We start from the raw sequence: 10,471 nt of genomic DNA, 5'->3' as shown, positions 1-10,471 counted from the left end.
TGACTTGTGGCAACCCTATCTGACCTCTACTCCCATCCATCCAGCCTTTAGTATGAGCACAAACATACCTGCTGGAATTTGTGAGTTCTTTGGCATTGTTTTCCTTTCTTTCGTCCTTTGATCCTTTGTTACGTGCCCCTAAGTTTTACAGTAATTGCTCAATTTAGATTTGCATTTCTAAAGTTCAGTTTGTTCACCTGCAACATTGTTTGTAGTTCAAAAATTAGACATCAGACTTCCTCATCTTCAAGTGTGGTATTTCTTTTGTAGAGTGTACAAATATTGATCAAACATTTCCTAGGGGTGTGGAGCATAGACAAGGTTGGGAACCACTGCTTAATTTGTAGATTCTTGGTGGGGGGGGGGGGAATTGGTAATAGTGAGCAAGCTGTCTTTCAGGGAAGCTTGACTGCCACTATTGAGGAGCCCTGATAAGTTTCTAGTTATACAAGAGTTCCCTAGAATATAGTTGAACTGATTATGCTCAGTTGTAATTGCAGCCCACAGCTGTGCATGTTTACTAAGATGCAAACGACACTGAGTTCTGTATGGCTATAGGAGTGCATTTGGCTCTTTTAAATAACTTGGACTGAAAACATAGCTCTACTTTCAGATTTGTTTTATTGTCAAGATTTAATTACCAGTATTGATATAAGTCAGAAGTAACCAAAATGATAAATGTATTTGTTGGGGGTTTAAAAGGTTTTTAAAATGCAGAAGTAAAGCAAACCAATAGCAACATGATACAAATCCAGAAAGATATATCTTCATTAACTAATTACATATGCTATTATTATTGACGAACTTTTGGCATGTGATTTGCAGCATTCACAAAAGTGGGCACTTCATTGATTTTGCCAACATCTTAAAAATATGCAGTTCTGTGTAATGGCCAAAGTTGAATCTGCTGAATTTCCCCCCCATCCCCCTCCAATATCTTTATGTATAGGGCCACCAAAGAAATGGTGAGGGAACAAATCCACTATCAGATTTCCCCAGAAACAGTGCCTTGACTTATAAGGTGCTAACATGGTTAAAATTTTGTTTCCATTAGACAAAAAAACTGCTTCATACAGTCTTGTGTATCTGAGATGACTAACCTCCTGTCTTAACTGATAGTTGTTCTGCTTTCTACCTTGTAGGATAAACCATCCAGCAAGCAAATCTTGGTTCTGGGCCTGAACGGAGCTGGAAAAACAAGTGTTCTCCACTCACTAGCAACTAACCATGTAAAGCGGAGCACAGCTCCCACAGAAGGCATCAATGCTGTGTGTATCAACACAGAGGAAACCAAAATGGAATTCCTAGAAAGTAAGCATAGGTATCTAATGAGAAACGTGCTTTTTTAAAAAAAATCCTCCATTTTAAAATGAACTTGAAGAGACATTATTGTTAAGAATTATCAGCACACACCCCTCATCAGTTATGTGCGGTTAGAGCAAAATCAAAATAGCAGCAGTTAGACAGCATGATCTGTATGGCTCTTATTTTTCTCTTTCAAACAAGGGATGGACAGTATACAGTCCCATAAGCCTTAACCTTGTTTTTATGGCTTCTACCCCACTGAACTTTGGCTGGAGCAGCAAGGGTGGGAGGAAGCAAGCAACGGTTCATGTAGAGCACATGTCATGTTTACAAATAGATTAATATGACCAGGCATCCTCCTACAGTGCTGCTCTTATAAACAAGGCATCATCTCTGCACACATAGATTTTGTCTGCTATTGCAGGAGATGTATCCTCAGGGGCTTGTGGGGGGGGGGGGGCAATGCAGATGGTCCTTCCCTGATGTAGAAAATAGTCAGCACACTGCAGATATTGGCTGCATCTGCACTGCAGAAATAATCTGGTTTGACACCACTTTAACTGCCATGGCTGAAGGAATTCCATAGCACTGAGTCATGGCAGTTAAAGTGATGTCAAACCTGATTATTTCTGCAGTACAGATGCAGTGCCAATGATGGAAATATACAGGTACAACCTCCCTTGTTGTTGGAATGCAACATACCAGGAACAGACTGATACCTAATTTTTTAAAAATAAAAATAAAAAGTTTTTCCATTTAAAGCATTGGTGGGAAATTCACATGATTCTGAGGAGCCAAAGCACACGGGGAATATGCATCTAGTTTTGAAGTATAATCCTACTTTTGGGAAGTGTCTAGGTCAGGCATGTGCTCACTTCATGCTATATTCTTAAGGGGATATGAGTGTTTTTTTCACTGTCATGCTACCACAAAATGTTGGCAGTAATTGCAGCACTGATATTTCAGTGGTATAAGGCTAGATAAGGGGCATGTGTTTTCCATAGGATCTGTGTTGGTTATCCTGATGTAAACCTTGAGTTTTAAATGTTTCTTGGGCAATTAGACTCTTAAGTTGTTGTTGTTCTGATATAGCCCTTCAGGTTATTTCCTGTTTATGGCAATCCTAAGGTAAACCTATCACAGAGTTTTCTTGATAAGCTTTGTCCAGAATGAGCTTGCTTTTGCTTTCCTCTGAAGCTAAGAAAGTGTGGCTTGCCCACGGTCACTCAGAGTGTTTTCATGGCCAAGCAGGAATGCAAGTCCTAGTCTCCAGAGTCATAGTCCAGTTCTCAAACCACTAGACCATGCTGGTTCTCATAAGACTCTTAGGCTGACCACTAAATAGAAGTCTGATGTGAATTGACTACCTGTCTGTTAGTACACCTAGTGCTTCTTGCAGCTGCATATATTGTGCAGTGATGAGCAAACTGATTTAACTCTCATCTTTCCAAATAATCCCAGAGTTCAGAGGAAACCAGTTTGAAAATGGATGCAGAGAAATGATATTGATAAAAATAAGGGTCTTACAGTATTGCTGATCTTTTGTCTTCCTGTGGCTTGCAGTTGGGGGCAGCGAGAATTTACGTGATTACTGGAAGATGTACATGCCAAGAGTCCTGCTACTAATCTATGTTGTGGATTCAGCAGATCATGAACGCCTGCCAGTTGCTAAGAAGCTTCTTCATCAGCTTGTCCAGAATAACTCTACCTTGCCTGTTATGATTCTGGCCAATAAGCAGGTAAATGCAAACATGGAATGGAATTTGTATTTGTGGCCCAAGCAGTGAAGCAGAGCATGATTTTGAAACATATCTGGGTTCCTAAAGGGACAGATACTTTGTAGGCTGTGCCTCTTGGTTGCAGATAATAACTATTTGGATTTCATTTTGATGTCTAATAGTAAAGCAATCTTGAGAACGGAGGAAATCTGTATTGCATCTATGAACACAGTGGCACAGCAGACTCCCAAGCCCTATAATATGCTTTGTGTGGAATCCTGCTTACTGGCCAGAAGAAAAGAAAAGAATTAGCATATATATTGTTTCACAATCAGGCATGTGGAAGAGAAGTTATCTGTGGTAAATCTTGTTCTGTGTTTCTTGTTCAGCAAGTGCTGCCTTTCTCACCTATCCTTTTATTCATGTGTTTAGTTCTTCATGCTTCTTGCCATATTTCCTTCTGCAAGATGCCAACAGGCAGGAAGGATGTAGCAATCCTAAAATGCCATAAGCTCTCTGGCAGTCATCTGTTAGGGAGCTTAAGATGTAATTTAGACATCAGCTTGGTAATTGCTACTGATGATTTTACTGAACCTGCACTACTGCTAAGTGACATGCAAATATTTCTACTATTTATATGTTTATATGAGTCCTATGGGATTGATCAGATTAGGAATGATTGGCCCAAGATTACCTCTTGATGGAGCAGAATATGAAACAAAACATTATCTGTCAAAGTCCAGTCTTCTACCCACATTGACCATGATTCACCAATCCCTGATAAGGCTGTTACATTAAATGCAAATATAAAATAACAGGGGTAAACCAAACTAAAATCCTCATTAATCCAGTACAAAGACATTGTTTTATTTCATGGCATCCGTACAACTATTTGGAACATACAGTGATCTTGCAATGGCATTTACTGTGTTATGTAATACATGGTTTATGCCTCGCTAGCTATATGTGTCAACACACTGTAAAATCATAGAACTTAATCCTTTCTGATAATGCAGAAGATACATCAAGAGATAACGCTTTGGTTAAAGGTTTTTGCTTTGATTAGTGGAACTGTTGACAGTTTACCAGTGTGTAGCTTTGTGGGATATATGACTTCCAGAATTAAGTCTTGATGATTATATTGATGTTGTGAAATGGATACAGAGAAAATCATTTATTCTGAGGATGAAAGTATAGTTTGTTCTTTCTTTCCTTCCTTCATTCTTTCTTTAGACACAAACCACTACATCATAGTTCAGTTGCGCCAAAGAAATGAACTGAAGCTGAGGTCACTTGTTCTTCCATGAGCGCGTTCTGCTTCTGTGAATAGGAGTAATTTTTCTCCACAGTAAAAATCTGTTTTTCATACACTTACTTTCTCTGTCAGTCAACTGTATGTTATTTCCTTCACTGCTTTTTTCTTGTTCTCATGGAATTTCAACTATTTTTTCCGCCATGTTTTCTTCAGTCCAGTTTTTCATCTTTTCCACACATTATAATTTTTTTTTCTATACCTGTGACAACTTGATACCACCCCCATCTACCTAGGTCTTTCAGGTTTTGCTATGATCTGGCATCCATTTCCATGTGAAACGCCTTTTCTATTGAGCCTGTGCTTTGAAACTGAAAAATGGAACCAGTAATATAACTGAATTTTGCAGACTTACCTTTTTCGTCATGAATTCAATTGCACATTGTGACCTGTAGTTCTAAAACTGTTTTTTTAAAGCCTTTCTCTTGGTAGATACCATTAAGTTATAATCTTTCAGGTTGTAGGGTTGCCTATGCCCCTTATTTGGGGGATTTTTTTCCCTTGTTTCAACTTGTACTTTCGGAAGAAGAAATTCACTATAACTACACAAGTTCTGCTTTTGTTCATGTCAAAACAAGGAGGATCCCCCTACAGATGTTTCCACTAAACATAGAGTAGGTAAGATAGGGTGTGTGGAAGGCATTTGGGTGGCAGGTTCAATGATCCCATCCTTCTTAGGTCCAAAACACACTGCAGAAATAGTCCAGTTTGAGACTGCTTTAAGTGCCCTGGCTCAATGCTAGGGAATTCTGAGAACTATAGTTTTGTGAGACATTTAGCCTTCTCTGTCAGAGGGGTCTGGTGCCACAATAAACTACAATTCCCAGGATTCCCTAACACTGAGCCAGGGCAGTTAAAGCAGTCTCAAACTGGACTATTTCTGCAGTGTGTTTTGGACCTTAGAGAGTTAGTGTATCCTGTTCAAGCATAACAGCTGAGTTGGTCTAAGGTCTTCTCTATTTTGCAGCTACACCAGGTAAGCTAGTATAATTTGTTGGGGGGAACAGGTATGGAAAGATATGGAGCATGGCATAACATCTTTTCCATTTTTTTCCTTCTTGGGCAGGATCTTGCAGGTGCATACTGTATCACAGACATTCACGATGCTTTGGCATTGTCGGAACTTGGAGACGAGAGAAAGATGTTCCTGATTGGTACACATGTGGCAAAAGATGGCTTAGAGATCTCATCTAGCTTGAAGGACACACGGGAGCTGATTGCACAGCTGGTGTCAGAAACTCTGTAATAGGAACTGGAAAGAGGCATATGAGTATCCTTCTATTGCCAGCCATAAATTGTTACTTTAACTTCAGATCTGGTGGCGGTGGCAGTTAACCTCAGGTCTGGCATTCCTAGGAAAATGACTTTCAAGTTGTGAAGACGATTTCGTTTTTTAACTTTATTTATGTTTATTTGAAAAGTAGCGCTGACTTTAAAATGAGGAACAAAACTGGGATTACTGAACATCCTGAATTAAGGAGGCAAATGCTGCTTCTATAGGTAACTGTTATTGATATTAGCTGAGGCTGTGTGGTGGTTCATACTAGCTGAAAAGCTGGAAGAGAAGTATATTAATTTACACCAAATTGAAGAATGTAGCATAAAGAAGCAAGGACTAGTTGTGTGCAGTCGGAGAGCCATTTTTGCTCTTCAGAAACTTCATAGATGTTTTCTCTTAGATTCCTTTTCTTAATCGGACAGATGTTTCTTATTACGTCACTCCTTTGATATACAGTAAGTGTACATATTCTTATTTATTCATGTGCAGTAAATAGTCCTAAGCAGAACACTGGATTCAGAGAGGGCTGCTGGACTCAGTTATTGATTTCTCTCTTGAGAATGAGAACATGGAGAGTATTGCAGCCACCTTTTAGAGAGCTTTGGATATTTGAGGCATTAAAATAATATCCCAATTTAGTTGCTCATTTATTTCTCTACTGTGAAGGAATTGGTGTCAAGTGGCCTCATCCATTTCCTCCTTATAGTAATTCCCCATTCCACCCTGGAGGAAAACACAAATAATAGGCACACTTGTTTTTGAGGTTTTGAGGTCTGAATCAGCACACTTGTTTTTGAGGAATTTTTTTGGTATTCCAGTTTCATGAACTAATAATACTGGGAAATGAAACTTGCAATATTAGACCACGAATAAGCAATTTATATCCATGGTTTCCCAGTAGGCAGTATAGTTTCATGTGACATAATTATGGTCTGGGGGAGATCTGGTGAACAAAACATGCTCTCACAGTACTTTGCATTTTTACCAAAATCTTGTAGGAATGGCATTACTCCTTCTGCAGTGAAAGCTTAAAGGAGTATTGATAAAAAGGTAATCCACTTCCTTGTCTGGGCTGTAGCAAGGCAAGAGGAAGATGCACTTTAAGGAAATAAAGACCAGAACAATGGCGAAAACCTTCATTCTTGCTTCTATTGAGAGCTCCAGAGGAGGAGGAATTTTTAAACCAAGCTTGATCAGTTTCATGCTAAATTACATAGGGCATGAAGAGCCATTCACTTCTCCTTTTTGACTAATCAAAATTCAGTGAAGTTGACACATGAACAACGTTAGGTCAAAGTGAAGAAATTAATCTTTTGTTCGCTGTCTTTCCTCAAAGTGACTACATACCTTTAGTTTCTTAGACATGGAGCGAAGGTTACGGAGAACATTGGGTAATGGGTAAAAAAAAAACATTGGGTAAAAAAAAAAAAGATCTATATATTCTTGAAAAATTTACAGTAAAGGTCAGTTATAGCCAGGTTTTTCCCTTCTTAAAAGTATTTTAAATATTTTTTGTTATGATTGTGATTCCGTGTACTCTTTTCTCTACCAGGTTTCTCCAACATTTTTCTAACTTGTGGGGAATTTCATTTGTCATCAGAAAGGACTGAGCGCCTTGCAATTCTTCCCTTACTGCCAGAACAAATACAGTTGGCCCTTGGTATCCACTGATGGCAAGTCTGCTTTGTCCCCAATGGCAGAATATACACACAGCTGTGCCATATTAGGGACAGTGGCCCTAATGACTGTTTGGCTGCATGCACTGTGGAACTTGGGCATCCACAGATTTTGGTGTCCGCAGTAGTCCGGAACAGATCTCCCACGGATATTGAAGCAGACTGTAGAAATACAGGGCTTGGGGTTCCAGGGCCTGGGAAATGGGCTATTCAAGGATTACTCAAAGGACATCCTTTCACAAGGTTCCAAGTGGTGAGTGGCCACATTTAAAGGATTGCTTGGAAAGAGGCAGTGCATGTCTTCAAATGTGGAGTGCCACCACTCCAGATCTGAGATGATGTGCTTTCAGGAAACCCTTTTTGCCTGCAGCCCACCCCTTTACCTGCTCTACTCCCAGTTGTTCCAGGACTGAAAATGAACTATGGGGTGGAGAAGGGGTGTAGGTAGATGGAGTTAAGGGCAGAGGAGGAATTAACTCTGTCCTCCCACTTCTGATTCTCTCTTTTGGAAAAAACCAAAAATGCACATTAATGTATAAATACATTAATCTGCTGCTATAGTGACAGTTTTCCTTGAAGTTCTGAAACGGTGTATAAAATACCTCAAGCACATAAGCTGCATCAGTAAAGTAACACGTCAGACTTCCCCTTTCTTCCCACTTCCTTTATGACTTTGTCAGGTGGTGTTAGTAACACAGGCCAAAAGATACCCAACATTGACAGCGTAAAGGCAAGATCACACCTCTTCTTGCATTTCAGGAAAAAAACCGTGGATACCATTCACAGTTTTTGTAACAGTAGAAATGGTACAAATATTTTCTAGGAATGTTTTTCCACTTGAACACTGAAGCACTCCCTTTCTATAAAATCAAACTATTTTTATCCTACTTTGCTTTCTGAGTTTAATTTTCATGAATATAGTATGCTTATGGACCCTGTAGTATCCTAGGAGACAGAGATGCATCCTCAAGAGCTCGTATAGGAGTGGGAATCATACAACTCTCCAGATGTTGTACTGCAAGTCCCATCCCACCAGTATAGCCAGTGCTGAGGAATACTTGGAGTTGGAGTCCAGCATCTGGAAGGCCACATGGTTCCCACCTGTGAGCTAATGGATACAAAGGAATCCTTTGTCATAATATGACACACATAACCACAAATGGAGTTGGGGTGGGGGTAGAATGGGAGGAAAACATTCATTATGCAGAGGGGTTTAGGACCAAGTCATGTTGGCCGGTTTCTGGTAGTTTATTGGGCTGCATAAGGGGTGTTACCCAGATTGCAGGGATCCCGAAGGGGAACCCATTTATTGACTTCCATGGAGGAATTAATTTAGCTCGATAGGAAGCAGTGAGAGGGCTTTGGGGCAACTCTAAAGCTGTGACTTTAGCCTATGTATAATGGTTCCAAACCCAAGAACTCCAGAGGCAGGTTCCAAATCAGTTCGTTTATTTATAAAAGCAAGGGGAAATCAACCACTCAAAGATGCTGTCACACCTGTGCACAAGAACTAACAGTGTAAAAGGTGTAGTAGCTGATAGCAGTTTCGCACAAAAAGGCATCATCTCCAGAGGGAAGTGCCCTTTGATTCCCAACCTTTTGGCAAATACCCACTGCATTGCTCTCCATCACACACCTGGGTGAAGGGATTATGCAGAGTCCATCATCACAAGGCCTATCCTGTCTATGTGTACTAGTGCTCCTAAGTCAAGTCTGTCAGATCTGTGTATTTGGGTGGGTTGTTCTCACATCCAGGCAACTCCGGTGACTGTGTGACTAGACGCCCTTTTTAATATCAAAGCGATATCAAAGGTCGACTAGGGGCGACAGACGGCCAGTCTAACAAGGCAGCAGCTGGAAAAGAGAAACACTGAAGTCTTACTCTGTAAACTTCCTGAGGGAATCTCTGGAATTTCAGTCAATGACATTTCTAGCATGCTTCTGTACACTCAGTTTAAGCATGTCAATTTGCAGGTACGCGAAACTTACAATATTACAGTAGCAATATTTTAAAAACAGCTTGCTCTTAGGAGCCAGACCAACAACTCCTAGCCTAGATGAAGTTGCAGTTTACCCATGAATAAGAAGGAATGAGACTGTGGTGCCTTCCTGGTTTTATTTATTCATTTATTTAGATGGACAGATCCATCATTCCATTTTTAGATTACCCTCTTTCTTTTACAGAGTGGTTCCGATCTTAGTGTTCTTGTAGGGCCAGACCTGGAAAAGGGGCTTGCATACGTTTTTCACACAAGTAAGAATACGGCTTACATAGCCTGTGCAGCACTTTATTAAGAAAACATCTGTATTATTGGGGTTCTCCTTTCCCTGTAGCCCATAAAGGCGCTTGGTCTGGACTACATGATGTAAATATTACTACTGTAATCAGTTACATGGAGATGTCAACGAAGACTGATTCTCAAAGGGTGCAGGAAAAGTGAACCTGGCATCAAATCCAGCTTCCTAAATACTTTAACTCTCTTTAAAAATATTTGCGGCCCCTAGTTTCAAAGGTACACTTGAAAGTCCTCGGTGAGAAGTGCTGGGAAGTGAAAATCCTGTATCTTGCAGCACCTTTGAGACGAACTGTGCAAAATAAGATTAAATTTCCATATGTCACTTTCTGGATTAGAAGAAGGAGGCATGCCAACCGGAGGATGGGGCATCAAACTCTGAAGATGTATGGATGATGCCGTATTAAAGATTTGGAATGACTGCTGAGGTAGCCAAGGAAGGAGGTGCCCATGTAGGAGTCCAGCTGGACATTAGGAAAGCAAAAACAAGGACCACAAGTGATTTACATTTAAAGGGAACGGTGAAGTCTGATTCCTTGTTGGAATCTTTATTTAAAACAGACTGGAATCAAGGGAATGGAAGAAAGCTAGGGCTTGGAAGGACAGTTAGGCAGGAACTAGGATCCAGGGCTGGGGAAATAACCCGTTTTGGCACCGCTTTAACTGCCCTGGTTCAATGCAAAGGAATCCTAGGAGCTGTAGTGTTTGTGAGACATTGAGCATTCTCTGTCACAGAGCTCTGGTGCCACAACAAACTATAAATTCCCAGCATTTCCTAGCACTGAGCCAGGGCAGTTAAAGCGATCTCAAACTGGATTATTCCTGTAGTGTGTCTTTCGATTATCATCATGTCTCCCTTAAGCCCTTCAGCCATTTTCCCTTTGCGC

General features: G+C 40.3%; 1 protein-coding gene across 2 annotated transcripts in view; it reads left to right on the top strand.

The window, feature by feature from the left end:
* ARL9 (ADP ribosylation factor like GTPase 9) overlaps nucleotides 1-8,177 on the top strand; it is a 31,475-nt gene extending 23,298 nt beyond the window's left edge. The window contains exons 2-5 of one of the 2 annotated variants that reach the window (XR_006101919.1): nucleotides 1,143-1,311; nucleotides 2,869-3,044; nucleotides 5,402-5,835; nucleotides 7,167-8,177. Coding sequence is in view for 1 of the 2 variants with exons in the window: in XM_042449322.1 (XP_042305256.1) it covers nucleotides 1,296-1,311; nucleotides 2,869-3,044; nucleotides 5,402-5,581 (372 nt within the window). In the remaining variant the exon portion in view is untranslated. Of the gene's footprint in view, nucleotides 1-1,142; nucleotides 1,312-2,868; nucleotides 3,045-5,401 lie in introns of both variants that reach the window. The other variant, XM_042449322.1, reaches the window with a different exon arrangement.
* The last annotated feature ends 2,294 nt before the right edge of the window (nucleotides 8,178-10,471 follow it).

The sequence above is a fragment of the Sceloporus undulatus genome, chromosome 2, assembly GCF_019175285.1.
Source record: "Sceloporus undulatus isolate JIND9_A2432 ecotype Alabama chromosome 2, SceUnd_v1.1, whole genome shotgun sequence".
Lineage (NCBI taxonomy): Eukaryota > Metazoa > Chordata > Lepidosauria > Squamata > Phrynosomatidae > Sceloporus > Sceloporus undulatus.
The sequence above is the reverse complement of the archived record's forward strand: the minus strand, read 5'-3'. Positions and strand labels throughout refer to the sequence as shown.